This window comes from Neodothiora populina, assembly GCF_041146345.1.
Source record: "Neodothiora populina strain CPC 39397 chromosome Unknown canker_contig_14, whole genome shotgun sequence".
Lineage (NCBI taxonomy): Eukaryota > Fungi > Ascomycota > Dothideomycetes > Dothideales > Dothioraceae > Neodothiora > Neodothiora populina.
Genome location: NW_027191408.1, coordinates 1,225,417 through 1,240,568, shown reverse-complemented (window position 1 = coordinate 1,240,568; position 15,152 = coordinate 1,225,417). Strand labels below are relative to the sequence as shown.

General features: G+C 49.9%; 4 protein-coding genes across 4 annotated transcripts; 2 read left to right on the top strand and 2 right to left on the bottom strand.

The window, feature by feature from the left end:
* Positions 1–5,119: 5,119 nt before the first annotated feature.
* On the bottom strand, positions 5,120–6,666 carry AAFC00_002329 (uncharacterized protein; the record flags this gene model as incomplete). Its single annotated transcript, XM_069341631.1, has 2 exons — positions 5,120–5,887; positions 5,947–6,666. 2 exons carry the CDS (start codon positions 6,664–6,666, stop codon positions 5,120–5,122), a joined length of 1,488 nt encoding a protein of 495 aa, XP_069201721.1.
* Positions 6,667–7,556: 890 nt separating this feature from the next.
* Positions 7,557–9,180, top strand: AAFC00_002328 (uncharacterized protein; the record flags this gene model as incomplete). The annotated part of the gene is made up of 4 exons (XM_069348642.1): positions 7,557–7,589; positions 7,645–8,215; positions 8,296–8,500; positions 8,559–9,180. 4 exons carry the CDS (start codon positions 7,557–7,559, stop codon positions 9,178–9,180), a joined length of 1,431 nt encoding a protein of 476 aa, XP_069201720.1.
* Positions 9,181–9,818: 638 nt separating this feature from the next.
* On the top strand, positions 9,819–12,251 carry AAFC00_002327 (uncharacterized protein; the record flags this gene model as incomplete). Its single annotated transcript, XM_069341629.1, has 2 exons — positions 9,819–9,840; positions 10,147–12,251. 2 exons carry the CDS (start codon positions 9,819–9,821, stop codon positions 12,249–12,251), a joined length of 2,127 nt encoding a protein of 708 aa, XP_069201719.1.
* A 547-nt stretch (positions 12,252–12,798) lies between these two features.
* Positions 12,799–14,682, bottom strand: AAFC00_002326 (uncharacterized protein; the record flags this gene model as incomplete). The annotated part of the gene is made up of 5 exons (XM_069341628.1): positions 12,799–12,963; positions 13,045–13,464; positions 13,534–13,800; positions 13,858–14,338; positions 14,396–14,682. The coding sequence occupies 5 exons, from the start codon at positions 14,680–14,682 to the stop codon at positions 12,799–12,801; spliced, it is 1,620 nt and encodes a 539-aa protein (XP_069201718.1).
* Between the last annotated feature and the right edge of the window lie 470 nt (positions 14,683–15,152).

The window sequence follows — 15,152 nt, the reverse complement described above, 5'->3', positions numbered from 1 at the left end:
AGCTCGGGTTGCTTAGATATATCGTATAGCTTTAGCCTGCGACCTTACTTGTTGCTGACCCTTTCGACGACAGGGCCGACGTGTAATTCTACGAAGCTTTGGACGTCTCCACAGCTACTTCTGTCGCCGTCCTGCCATCCGCAAAGTCTTCAATACCCAGTATATGGTCTTGGAAATTCCGACCATACTTTTGAGGGCCACACCACAAACCCAACCGATGAATGCGAAGCAGACCTTCTCCTTGGCGTAATGACATTTGAGCTTCGCGATTTCGTCTTGCTCTACGACTTCGGGGGCAAGAGGTGGACTCGAATGGACGGGAGCAGTATATATAATGCAGGCGGAGCTTGCGTTCGCAGGAGATGTTGGGGTTGACAACATGGCAGTGAAAGTCTCCGTCCTCCAAGCCGGGCCTGAGAAGGTGGGATAGACCATAATACTGGACGGTATAGAGCTCTGAAGACTGCCCCGGCTCACAGTTCTGATGTCGTTGGGGGAAGCGACTGATGTGTGTTGGCGAGGTTGCTCCTTGGTCCAAGTCAAGACCGCCTTTTCGCTCCTGCCACGCAGTCCAGTAGGTTGGTTGTCGGCAAAGAGTGTGTTGGATGGATTGTTCGGGAAGCTCGACATGTTGCTGACCATTCCGAGTGGACCAAACACATATGCCGCTGCACTGGTCATAGTAATGCCCAGGAAAACCACCACAAGAATATAGGTATATTGGGATCTCATCTTGCAGAGCTTTGAAGAGCAGTTCTGATGCCGGAACGATGTTGATAGAAGGGTGATGGAATCTTGTTCGAAACGAAGTGGAAGAATTGCCTTTTATTTGAGATAATGAACACGTGCTCGCGCTTAACAACATGGGCAACTTTCTCGTCTCCCTGAAGATGCAACTCGTGATTTGGAAAAAGGTCTAGTGCCCACTCGTTGCCCCCCTGGTAGAGGGCGCTAGTACAACCATCGTCCAATCAATGAGATATCCGCGGTGTTGAATATTCCTCAAATTTGTTGCGTCCCAGGACGATGTCTGGCAAGCTTGCTGCTATCCTCGCCAATTTCGTGTCGGTCAGAGAAACAACATCATGATCATCGGGGAGTAGTGAATCGCTGCGTCGATAGTGTATAGTGCTGCATGACCGCTGACCCTAGTTTCAAGTCAATGACATCGCCGCCTAGGTCTGTTAATGAGGCAACCCGGGAGGATTCCCGATATTACCCTGCATTTGTGCATAAAATGGGAACACACCATTACCCTTTGCCCGGCACTCTGACTCACAAGGCCCAAGCATCTAAGCAAGTGGCCAAGTTGAGGTCGGTGAAGAAGGTGACCTTTGCTCACTGGTTGAGGCAAAATATTTGCCGAGATATGCTCCCAATGAATCATGGCGTCCGTAGCTATCTGAGCAATGTTCAATGTGAGGTCGTGTAATATAGACCGACTACTTTCTAGTGCGTGGTTCAACTGCGTATTGAAAGTGATGTGGGTATCTCTGCTACTTTCCACGTGTTGCCCGCGTGGAAGCATATAGAAAACGTGAAGTGACAGTTGATCTAATAACATGTGCAGCGTTAGATTAGGGATGATCTGCAGCTGGAACTGTGCCCTGCTCGACTCTCGCCTATCTGCAACCACTGATGTTCATATGCGTTCCAATGACATTCAACACAACAATCAACCTTAAGGATATACGGTGGCAGGATATATGGCATTAGTAGCCCTTCGTTCGTACAGTCGCTCAAACAGAAGATACCATTTCTACAACAATCATAGAATTGATACTAAACATGTCATGCGAAGTTTCACTCGTTTGTTGAGGAGCAGTATAATTTGAATCCTGTATGTAGATACTAACTAGAGTGACCAAGTTCGGACAAGGGATGCAGAACAGAAAAGAGAATAGGGCTAGGCTCGAATCAATATGAAGAGAGTTACAAACGCTATAGAAGGAGATTCGAAGATTCGCAAGTGAGAGTGTAGATATAGAAGTACGGAAACCCTCGAGGCAAGATATTCACACCGCTCAATGATACGCGAAGGATTAGAGAAACGCGGCTGACAAGCGAAAGATATATAGCCTTGCCACTAAACACCACTGACGAAACAGCCTGGAAGGGAGGCACAAGGAACAAATTGATGATGCGCATGGGCTTCAGCGATATGAGTGATTCCCAAGCTGCAATATTATCGACTGGGTAAAAACTTGTAGACTGCGATCAATTCGTTGATGACCTTCAATATGGCGCGCGAAATTCCGACTGCCGCATTAAGCGTTGGTGCTTTGTAGTGTTCTGCTCGCGGAGAGGGAAGAACGTCCTGTTCTGTCGGTTTATCTCCGGCTGTCGCGCTTATACAAAGCGATGGGGTCGAAGGTGATACTCGTTGACGTCGAATAAACTGAGGACGCGAAGTTTCTGGACGTAGTACTAGGGGTGATCTCCGCGACGAAGCGCAGACAAGAGCAGGTTGTACCAAAGGCACTGTAAGGGAATGTGGAAACGTCACACGTGAGGAGTTCAAAATTGACTATGATGGCATATGCAGAGACGACATCATTCGCCTTTGGCATGGGAGACTCCATGACAGTGGTTGCTGCTGCCCGCGAGAGTATTGAGGCATCCAGTAAGGAAGGCGGTCGAGTCATCGTATATCGTGTACGTGATGGTGTCTCCTGAGAAGCTCGGGGATGCTGGACGATCACCAATGACGACGGAACGATTGGATTGTCTGATATGTTTCGCGAAGCGAAAGGGGACCTCGCTACGCTGTTATTTCCCCACTGGAACCAGACAATAGGAGACATTGACGTGACCGCTAGGTTGATTGAGATGTTGTCATCTCCACCGCCGTCCTGTCGAGGAGCATATGTTTTTGCAGGAACCTTGACGAAGATAAGGAACAGGGCACTTGTGACAAGCGAGCAAGGATAGAGAGACCTCATGCTGACAGTATTCGACAGCAGTCAAGATGGTAAGTGTACTCGGTTCATGAGAGAAAAAGGAGAATGATGGGTTTGGTTTAAGGCAGCCACAACGAAGTCAATTTTCACATGTAATTACAGCACGGTTGTGAGCTGGCTGAGTGCTTGCACACTGCAGTACTTGGCGATTTACCACGGTCCCAACATTGTCTGAGCTACGCTCATGCAGAAAGAAGTAAAGGGTCGAAAGTGTTGAGGTTGGAAGCAGTTGTTTGCTAGGATCTGCGCCAGAAGAGAGAGACCCATACTTTGACCAATGGAGGCGGCGAAATCATATACACCTTAGCAACTGGAACAGTCGTGGTCCACATTCGGGTGGCTCGGAATCATGGTGGGACACAATCTCAGAGACCCATCAGCTATCAAGCAAGGAGACACACTTGTAGGTAAAAGGGAACCTATGATTGCTCTGCATAGCGCACCGTCGCAACACGGGTCGTGCGGCGCCAGTTCATTTGTTGTGAGTGGTACTGCTTGAAATAATCACCCAATTGAGGCGCTTTCCAACCGGTATATGCTGCCCATAATGTTGGTCACTGTTGCAACCAATTCAGGGTCCGGCGAACCGGAATGCCCTGGCACTTCGGATTTGACCAAGATAATTCCATGACCTTAATCGACTTTTGTGTACGACCCACCCACGTATTCATCGGAGTTTCGAAGCTGCTCGGGTCTCGTGACTGTCTAAACATCACGGACATCTCGGTGCCATAGCGATTCTGATTTCGAATGCTATGCGAGTCGTGAAATACTGGATATAGGTTAAAGTATCATACATAAGCACTTAAGCTAGGGATCCTTAAAAGTCTATATACAGTACATCACAGTAATGATGCTGTACAGAAAGTCGGACACAGCCAGAAATATACGTTGAATCATCGCCAGTGGTCCCTCAGTATTGTTTTAGATCGCTCATGGTTTTGTTCAAATGTTCACTCCTCGCAGGGTCTGCTTCTTCACCCTACCACATGCACGGATGACGATCCCGTACATCCCCTGTGGATCCACGGAAGAACCCTTTCCAGATGTTCGCTTTGGGCTTCTAGAAGCACACGTGCTATTGGTGAATAGGTACTGCTAGGGCTATCAAGGAAACTGTCTCATCTTAAGAAGGCATCTACGATCTTTTCCATCTCCGGCTCGGGCCATGATTCCCGAGATACGCACAATTATTCCTATCGATGATTGAATTATCACCATCGAAAATTACCCACCCTTGACCGGTAATGCTTATTTAATGGGAGACAGAACAGGGCACAACACGTTAATGGAGATGAGGTTCCACAAGCACGAATGTCAATCACATTGTAGATGCTGAAACAAGCCACAAGGGAAAAAAATTGCATACAGACTTGATACAACATGAGTAAGTCTCAATAAGAGGCTCTAGACAAACCTGGACATTTCCTATGAATGCTCGAGATCGTCCACTCATGCTTACCTATGTTTCAGAATTGATTCAACATTGCCGGTCAGGGGTCTGGACCTGGGGTCTAAATTTGTCGACTGCTGCGCAATAGGTATGGTTGTTTCATTAGTCTGGTGGTCTGTCACCTTGCTGTCCTGATGGACACAGCCCCCACAGCAAGGCGCATACGGGATGCTTTCGCTTCGTTCCATAGGTAGCCATGTCCTTGCGCCGCTCATTGCCAGCCTAGCTCATGCTTACTGCAGGACCTCATGGTGCCATGACAGCTGTGCGGGAGGGCGTGTCTCGGCCGCGGCTTTTGCTGAAACACACATGTCAATCTTTGCATTTGCGCTCGAAGAATTTCATTACAAGCTGTCGGCATGTGGATCCTTCTACTGCAAGATGGCGGCCGGAGGTAATATAAATTCGCGTCGTAAACGAAGATCGACTCGTTGGTTGTGGCCAAGCACGATCACAATCGAAGATGTGGCTTGGATGCAGCTGGTCCTAGACCAGCTGCGGCGCCAGACCCTTTCTGCTGAATTTGGAGTCTTCAGGACCTAGAATGATAGGCATGATAGGCGGAGCACGGAAATGAACATTTTATTGCAGATTGTAAAAAATGTATAGTGCGAGACCGGACCATTCAGATCAGCCTCCCGGCGCGTGGCCCAGCCACATTAGCATAAATTATCATGCCAAAACAGAAGCATCGACAAAGACCTATTCAATAATCGAAACGATCAGGCAAAATAACTGGAGCAGCAAGGCTCCAGCCAAAGATGACGTAACACATCCAAGAGCTTACGATCTTGACCCAACTTGCCCAGTAGGTACGGCCGACAGGCACAAAGTCGCCCTTTTCGATGTTCTTGTCGCCTCCGATGTTCTGCGTCAATAGAGTCGCGACCCATGCTGTTGAGAGCAGGAAGATAATATGGAATAGCGTGTAATTGTACTGCACGGCGTTCTTCTCGTCATCCCGTGCACGTTTCTTGGTCGTGCTAGCGCCTTCGTCGTCAGAGTCGGAGTCCGAGTCAGAATCGTCAAGGGCACTGGCAGGGAGAGAACCAGACTCGACTGCGCGACGAAGGGCCTGTGCACGCATTTCGCGACGTTCCGAGCGGTACTGGGTCTCGACCAAGCCGTGCTCGCTTCCGCTTGTCAAAGTGTCATCATTGCCGATCTGGTGATAACCGCCTGGCTTGCCTGCACCCATGGCGAGGCCGTAAGTGGCAGCACGAGTGGTAGTGTAAGCGACGGTGGCAAACGTGACGATGGCGCCAACAATGATGGTGGTCCGACGAGCACCCCGTGCACGTACAAGTGGGTTGCAAAGGTGGTCATCAGGTTCCATGGCCACAGCACTGAGAGTCAGGTAAGTGCAATAGACGCACACCATCGCAGCCTGAGCAAGACCAGCGCGAGGATTGGCACTCTGGATGGCTGGATGGACTGAGAGAACAGTGATGATGACAAGGAGGATCAGGTTGATCTGGGGGACCGTCAGTAAGTATAGTATCAATGAGAGCTTCATTTGGAATAAGAACGTACGGTGATCGCGGACTGATTCATAGAGCAGCCCGAACCAGCAAAGAAGATGTACATGACGATAGTCATGGCGATTGATCCAAGGTACATGCTCACGGTTGAGCCGATGAGCAGCGTCTTCCACACATTCGATTCGGTATTCTCCACCTTTTCCAGACAGTACTCAGCCCAGGTATGCGCAAGATCGACCAACAAGACCAAGCCGATCAAGAGGAAGAGAATAGCGCCTACAAGTGCAACATAGTTGCCCCAGAAGGTGAAGAAAGTGTCAGGGATCAGGAAAGTGATGACAATGAGGCCGATCCAGGCAATCAACTTTGGACCCCAGAATCCATTTTGGATGGCGGACCTCTTATCCCTGGTGCTCTGAACACCGATGAGGAGTAGAGCCAGTATGAAGTGGAAAAAACCCAGAGCAAAGTTGATGCGGTGGACAGCAGCGAAGCCATTGCAGTCCTTGCCAGCGCACGTGATTGTGGTGTAGTCCAGAAGGACCTTTTGTAGTTTCTTGACGGCCCAGTCGGTGAGCATGATCCATGATAGCATAGAATTAAGTAGGAGAATGACGGCGTAGGCAATACGAGTCGCCATGCTGTTGTTGCACTTGCCGCATGCGCTACACAGCGCAGAGCAGGTGGCCGCGCCACAGCATGATGCGGCGGCGGTGATGATGGTGCCTATACTGGGCACTGCCAAAAGAGGGATGGAGAGCAGAGCACCCATTGCCGCTGTCGTTGATGAGTACTGATTATGGTGGTATACAGGATTGAGGTATGCTAGTCGCTAATTTGATGCCTAAAGAAGGGCCGCTGGAGATGCGGATTTGGGTGGAGTTGTTGGAATGCGGAGGCTAGAAAGCTTGGCATACTAATCCGTCATCGACAACCTCCGACGGCCCTTTAGGTACCTTAGATACGGTATAGATGATTGAGAGGAAAGGCTTTGGACATCTATACGTGACTCGGGACATACTTCTCCGTACACGATATGCCTTCATGACGCGTACTCTAAATGCCGACAGCCGACAGCTTACCTCCGTCCTGCTGCTTCCCCGTTCCAGCTTATCGCTGTACGAGGTTACTCCCTGCCCTATCGCTATCGCGACTTCCCTCTTCGGGGTATGTGCTGTGGAGTTCATCCACCTTGTCCGAACCAATTGCACCATATCCAATGCCTTTGTGGTCATCGTTGATCCCTTCGCTCTTTCCTTTCTATTTGTCCTTTCTACATTTCTTATCGCTCCTGCCGTTTCGACCCAGTGACAACACTACCGACGCTCTTCACGGCAGTGATACCAACTCTCAGGGCCTACTTCGTGAAGGAGTGGGCATTAAGATTCACCGAGTTTCTCGGTTCGCCCTCTCCTGGAGCTCAATATGATGCACGAGAGTGATCACCACAAGACGAGAGTCGTCTCAATCGTAGCAGCTACAGGCATTGCATTGGCATGGTGCGTCCGACCCTCAGAGCAGAGACACTGTAAATACAAGGCTGATCATGATATAGTGGAACCAACGTCAGTATAACCGCAGATGTGAACCGCTCAGAGACATTTCCATAACAATCATCTTCAGTATGCATACTCAGCATGGGCACCGCAATTCGCCGATCGCATGGGACTGTCCGCAACGAGTAGCAATCTAATAGTGAGCTCCCTGACAATCACAAAACACACAACACGTCAACTGAACGATTCAAAAGGGAAGTGCTGGTAACATCGGCATGTACGCTTCCGGCGTACCATTTGGTATCCTCATTGACACCAAGGGCCCCCGTTGGAGTGTCCTTGTGGGTGCAATCGCTCTTGCATGCGGCTACTTTCCCCTCTGGTCCGCCTACAACTCTGGACCGGGCTCTATGAGTGTTGGAACATTGTGCTTCTTCAGCTTTCTGACCGGAATGGGCAGCTGCTCAGCTTTCTCAGGTGCCATCAAGGTCTCGGCGACGAATTGGCCACACCATAGAGGCTCTGCTACAGCATTTCCTCTGAGTGGCTTCGGACTCAGCGCCTTTGCCTTTACCCTGGTCAGCACTTTCGCATTCCCCGACAATACTGCACACTATCTGCTGATGCTGGCAATCGGCACGTTCGGTATGGTCTTTACCGGCATGCTGTTTCTACAAATGCTTCCGCCTCCTTCACCATACCAAAAACTGTCCACGGAAGAAGAGAGCCGTCCGCCATACCTCAGGAAAAACTCCAACCAACTGCAGCGCACCACCTCTAAGCACAGCAGACATAGCAGTAAGAACAGTATCCAAGGCGAACCAGGTATGTACTACGTGTTTCCTATCAGGAAATCGATTTCGTATCTCTCCATATGAACAAGCTTCCAACAGTATTACCCACAGTCTCAACCGATGCCGACGTCGACGAGACCTCTTCCCTCATGTCCCCTACCCCAGGCGATATTCCCGACAAACCTGCCGACCCAGACCATGGCCCTCACTCACACAAGCCAGACATCACAGGTTGGGCTCTTATCAAGTCCGCCAGCTTCTGGCAACTCTTCATTCTGCTCGGTCTCCTCTGTGGCGTTGGCCTGATGACCATTAAGTGAGTCTTGACATGTCCTTCGAATCAATAGCGAATAATGTGCTAACATGGCTCAAAGTAACATCGGCAACAACGTGAAGACGCTTTGGCATCACTTCGATGATTCGGCATCACATGATTTCATCCAGTCTCGCCAGCTTATGCACGTCTCGATCCTTTCCCTATGTTCTTTTGTCGGCCGCCTGTCATCAGGCATCGGTTCCGATATCGTAGTCAAGAAGCTTCACTCTTCTCGATACTGGTCCTTGGTCGCATCGTCTTTGATCTTCGTTCTTGCTCAGATTGCTGGATTGAGTATCGAGAACCCTAACCTACTATTTCTTCTCTCTGGTCTTTCCGGGCTTGGGTACGGCGCACTATTCGGTGTATTCCCAGCACTTGTAGCTGATGCGTTCGGTGCCAAGGGACTGGGAATCAACTGGGGTGCCATGACCATGTCTCCTGTCATATCGGGAAACATCTTCAACACAGTCTACGGACACATCTTGGATAGCCACTCGGGCCCTGTTGACGGACATGACAGACTCTGCATGGATGGCAAGAGTTGTTACTCTGCAGCATACTCAATGACGTTGGTCATCAGTATCATCAGTGTTGCTTGGAGCATGTACTGTGTTTGGCATGAGGCGAGAGAGAAGCGTGCTGAAAGGAAGAGCTTTACCGCTGTCCATGATGCCTGAGTTGTGTCCTTGAAGGTCTATACATGTCCGTGATCACCAGATCTTCGTTTGCGAACTTCTCGAATTTGTTTTACTGCACTTATACCGACATACTCAGTGGATTAGAATATAGACGGAAATTTCGTAGCAATGATACCCTTTCAAGTTATTGCAATCTAAGCTCCATTGTTGATCAGCTCTGGTGGATCTCCATTTTGCGTCGAGAAACGAATCAATTTTTTTTCCAGGATCAAAATTGTCTCTCTTGGAATTGTCTAGATTGTGACTATCTCACGATTACCTGCTGAGCATTGGAGATAATGACTTTGGTCATGCTGCACCGCCACATCGCCACAGCCCCGCACGTTGTTCGCCCCCTCAAGCGTGTGAGCCGGTGCTCGCGCCACAAAGTCAAATTGGCCTTCTTCGCTAGCTGACGACTCGACATGCTAGTACTACTATAATGTCGATGCCTAGAGCCCACATTACCCTATCTTGACATTGCTTCCTCTTCAAGTTTCCCTAGAAATCCGCCATACAATCTGTTCTATCTCTTCATCACTTATCGGTCTTCAGCTTGCAGTTCGACTGCCCTCTCGTCGACTGACGCCACTCAGACCACCACTCTGTCCATTAGTCCGACGCAATCGCCGGTCAAGATGCCTGCTCCTCTAGCCAAAGGTACGTCGCTCCGTACATTTCATATGCAATATCACGAGAGGAAAATGTTGCAGAAAGAGTCGTGCTGTATATTCTATTGTAATCTTGATTCCGATAAGTACGGATCTTAGGATTATCGATGCTATCTTCATCGTTGTTCGCCACCCACCATCCCCGCGCTTATCTCCATTCCTGCTCTGTCGGCATGCTGCAGTTCTGGTTATCGGGACGCAAGCGATTTGTTCATGAACCTTTAAATGTTTGATTCTATTCAACTCCGTGATCTGGCAAAAAATTCATTACATTATGTGATCTGATAAAAACTAGGCATACTCATAACCTTGACTCTTCTGACTGCCCTTGGTGCTGCTGTCCTGGCAAATCCTCAAGTACAAGCATGGATCGATGAGCAACGACGCAAAGTAGCCGAAGCACTTCGCTCTCTCGGCAACGAGCTTGACCCTCAACAAAGACGTCAAGCTGAGGCATTCGCCTTCGAAGGACGCATTCCTGGACAACGCCCGGAAGCTGCCAGACGTGAAAGCGCCGCCGCACGCGATGCTGTTGCACGAGCTACTGGTAGGGATGAAGTTATCAACCTAGATGAGACGAGTCGACGGCTCAACCGAGTCGCTAAGACGAAGTTGAATGAAGCGGATGAAGCCGAGCGGAGGAGGTTGGGGCGCGAGTACTTGGCTAGGAGAAACCAAGAAATGCTTGATGCCAAGGAGAAGGCAAAGATGAGGCATAGTACTGCGAGTATCGCTACTCCGCCGCCTGTCGAGTCTGGTATTGCGGAAGAAAACCCATGGAACGACGCCGTCGACAAATTCGCTATCGCAGATCAACCGAGTACCTCCAAGTCATTCAACCTGATGAGCTTTGACAGCCTTGTTGACCAAAACGGAAGCCTGAAACCCGACAATGACCCACAAGACGATATGGAAAAGACGCTTGAACTGCCTTCGCCACCAAAAGATGAGCCCAGGTCTGCAGGCAAAATGAAGTTGGCTGTACTCGAAGAGCCTTCATCTTCTATTCCTACATCTGCCTTTGAATCTGGATCTCGCTGGGCTAATCCGTTTGGCGACGAGTTTGAGCTTGAAGATACCGGCTATGCGACCCCTAAACCCCAAGCGCCCGCCGTGCCACCCAAGATAGCCCTCGAGGACCCTGACATCAGTGTGCCAGACGTGCAGATTACCAAAGCAAACAAAGAATCGCAACCTTCAGTCAGACAGATTCCAATCGACGATGATGGGAAGGTCGAAGCTAGTCCGGCGGACATGAGCTATGATGAGCAACTCGCCCGGGCAGTTTCGTTAAGCCTAGCCGAGGAAGAGAGGAAAAGGCAGTCCATCTATGCCGAGACAGAAAATGAAGACTTCGACCTTGCAGCAGCAATATCCGCCAGCCTTGCCGACAAACAAGCCGAAATTCAGCAACACGTCCAGCAGACCGTAGGAAGAGCTATGCAGCAGGCCAACGCAGCTGTGCAAAGAGCCAACGAAGAAGTGCAAAAAGCACAGAGTAAGGTTCAGCAAAGATTGTCTGGATTACAGCTATACCGATCTGCTCCAGAGCAAAACGAAAAGACACCTGAGCTGGTCGATCTCTCTTCGGATCCCGCAACTTCTGTGCCAGAACCGAACATTCACTACCCCAGTCTGAACTCCCAAGGACAGTCTTCCAATGACGACAGCGACTCTTTGTATTGCTTGTCGCCTGAGTACAAAGCCGCAAAGCTTGCCCCATCCGTGTCTGCCTTCCAGCCACCACCACCATATGACGAGGAGAACAACTTTTGGCAGAGCAGCCAGAACGTGGAAACTTCACCTGCCTTGGTGGATGTGACAGATGCGCATACACAAAACTCTCTCTCTCGCTCTGGGGATCTACTCGATCTGCACGAATACGACAATCCCACGCAAGTCGAGATTCCTCCCACTCCGTCAACAGCCATGAGTCTGTCACCTAAGGTCGACAGAGACGACATAGTCTTCTCTACAGACTCAGACGATGACTTCGCCAGTGCCGCAGCAAGCATGTCTCACACCCCTGCCACGTTCAACCCTCAAGCACCGACGGAGGAAACCCAGCGAAGACCCAGCACAGCATCTTTCGCCACCGATCCCAACAGCCACGACGACCCTGAGGAAACAACCAGCCTGATCGAACACGCCAGCGAGACCTCCACAGCCAGTCTGATCGACGTCCACGAGCACGCCCACTCGACGGCAGGAAGCAGCAACGCCGGCACAGACGCGGGCATGGAATTTATCCGAGACTATCAAGACAGTAGCAGTAGCAGCGACGACGAGGAGTGGGCGAGTGGCATCCGAACGCCCGGAAGTGAATGGACGGACGTAGGCAGCGAGGTGTCGGAGGAGGAAGTCGGCGGCCAGGACTCGAGAAGACTTGCTAGCGCATAGAAGACTTACTCGCCCTCATTCCCTAAAGACGTAGAAGTTTCCTCGACGACTCCACGCTCAGCTGGTCATGATTCGGGTTCAAGAGAGAGACAGAGATACACACAAGATAGTATAGATCATTGGGACGATCACCTTTGGTTTCATTAATGGCGTTTTTCACCGGAGCTTGGGACAAGGGATTACCAGGGATTACGAGACGAAGTTTGGATTCGAAGCCGGGAGTGGAGGGACTTTTCGTTGTAACGCTCCTTATATACCATTATATTATCACGTCGGTTTTCGTTCATTCATCATACTCCTGCCCGAGGAAAGTTACCAACAATGTGTCACTCGAAAACTAAAGTGTGCACGAATCATTTTAAAAAAAATCGAAATCAAAGGAAGCAAAACACAGCAAAAGCTAAAGGGACGATCTATCAGAAAGCAAGGAAATAGAATAACGCAATCTATCTGGTATCTCTAACAAAACACACACAAGACGGAAAAAGCCCTCAAGCTCAACGGGCCCAAAAGGCATCGCAACCCAGAGCCCAAAACTCGCGTACATCTAATGCGGCGCATCCTCGTCCTGAGCAAAATGTTCTCTAGCCCAAGGAGACTTGAGACGCAAACGGTCGCCATAGTAAAACCACAGAAAGATTATTGGTATGAGAAGGATACTCAGGAAGGCCAGCAGGGTTGAGGCCCATTCGTAGCCGAGTCTGTTATACATCTGTTTGGTTAAGTCAGCCTTTACGTTCGAGGAAAGAGAGAAAGGGGGAAAGAGATAGGAACAGGGAAAGACAAAACTCACCTGTGTTCCGAAAAGTGGGAATCCGGCGCCGACGAGATTCCTCACCAGGATGACTCCCGCGAGAGCAGAAGCCGAATAAGCCTGGTAGGAGTCGACGACATAGTTCAGAATACTGAGGATGACAATATAGATGCCCAGCCCGAAGAGGGCGGATGCGATAATCGGCACGATCCAGTGGACTGATGGGTACGAGGTCCATGCGAACCAGAAGAGTGAGATTGGGATGAAGATGCTTCCTGCCCTGGCCATCCAGAGACGGGCTTCGGGGACGCCGCGACCGTCATTCTCGCGGACTTTGCGGAGGTAGTAGCGTTCTTGTAGCAAAGGGTGGGAGATGGCACCGATGATGCTGCCGATTGCTAGACCCAGGAAGGCGAGACCCCATTCGCCGGTGTTGAAGCCGTGGCCCTTTTGGAAGACCTGAAGGGTGTTTCGTCAGTATATATGACTCCGATGAGATTTTTCTTCAAGGTCATAGAGAGTTCTTACAAGTGGGATGGCATCGTTGAGCAGATACACGATGCCGTAGATGAATCCGTTATAGGCCGCAGCACCCATTGTGATTGGCTCGGTGAGCAGGAACTTGATTGGTCTGGTCAAAGTGACTGCGAAGAGACTATGCAGGCTCCTGCTGTCGTCTGCATGTGCATCCCGGATCACTTCGGCACTTGCTAATCCGTCTTTGCGAAGCTGCTTTTGGATCTTGGCAGCCTTCTTCTCGAGGATAATGCTGTGTCGGGTCTCTGGAAGAGTCAACTGTTCCAAGCGTTAGCACTGACCAATCTTTGATGAGAGGCGAGGTGAGGCACGAACGATCATGATGATCCATACACCACCCGTAATGGCCATGTATACCCAGAACAACCACCTCCATCCCTTCTCTTGAGCAACGAAACCACTGATGACTAATGCCATTGGAGGCCCGAAAGTGCTACTTAGACCGTAGATGGCCATGGCGTTACCGGACTTGTTCCTCTCCCAGATATCCGAAACGGTACCGCCAGTGTTTGTGAGGGGTGCGGATCCTCCGAATCCTTGGATCAAGCGACATACAATAACCGTACCAATGTTGGGAGCTAACGCAATCGGCAAATTGAAGATGAAGAGGAAAAACCAGGAGCCGATGTAGACCGGGTTACGACCAAAGTATTCGCTGAGTGGAGCCAAGAGCATAGGTCCAATTGCGAATCCCAAGATATACATACTCAGCCCAACTGTTCCGACTTCGGCAGAAACCCCGAAGGTCTCTTCAAGTTGTGCTGACCCAGACGAGTATCCGCCGGCACAAAGACATCTTTTGAAAAGAGATCAGTCCGTAATTACAAAACTGCAAGTAAGTGAGGTAACCTACGTTAAAACATTCAACATACTGACGAAGCAGGTAATGTACCACTTCTTCCAGGTGGGCCAGTTGCGGGGATTTGACTTGTCGTCCTCGCCAAAGATCACATATATAGGTAGCGGATCAGCAGGATGATTTCTCGCTCTTGCTAAAGCCTCGTCTTCCGAGAGGTATACTCGATCGGCAGCATGTTCAACTTGGGACTGCGCTGGGTACTGATTTGTGGTAGACGAGCCGGTGGACTCAATCTTCTTTTCCGTTTGAGACGGATCTTCTCGATCGATTTGCTGCTCCATTGTGTGCAAAGAGATTGCTGAGAAGCAGGGCAGAACAATGGATGTGAATGTACTTTAGAAAGGAAAAAGAATGTTCAGAAATGAGGTAGAGCACCCACTTAAGAAACAAATCCTACACGAAGCGAGCAAGTACAACACGGCACATGACGGTCTAATAGTCCGACTGAACATGCCGTTTGCCGGTGAGCATGCAGTGATGCTACTGTATTTCGTCTCCACGTCGCTCCATACTTCTCCATGGAGGACCCCACAGCACTGTGTGGTATCTGTCCCAGCATGTGGGACTGTCCATTTTCGTCCAAGGGCATTACGTCAATTCGTGTGGACGACACATAAGCTTCGTCCATCAATGCTTAAAAACTGCTTATTACCGCGCGAAAAAGGGTATACACGAAACTTATCTTGGCACCTTCAGCGTGGTGCATTCGTTGCATTATCTCAACTTGATCGCCTCGTCGGAAAGCTGTTAT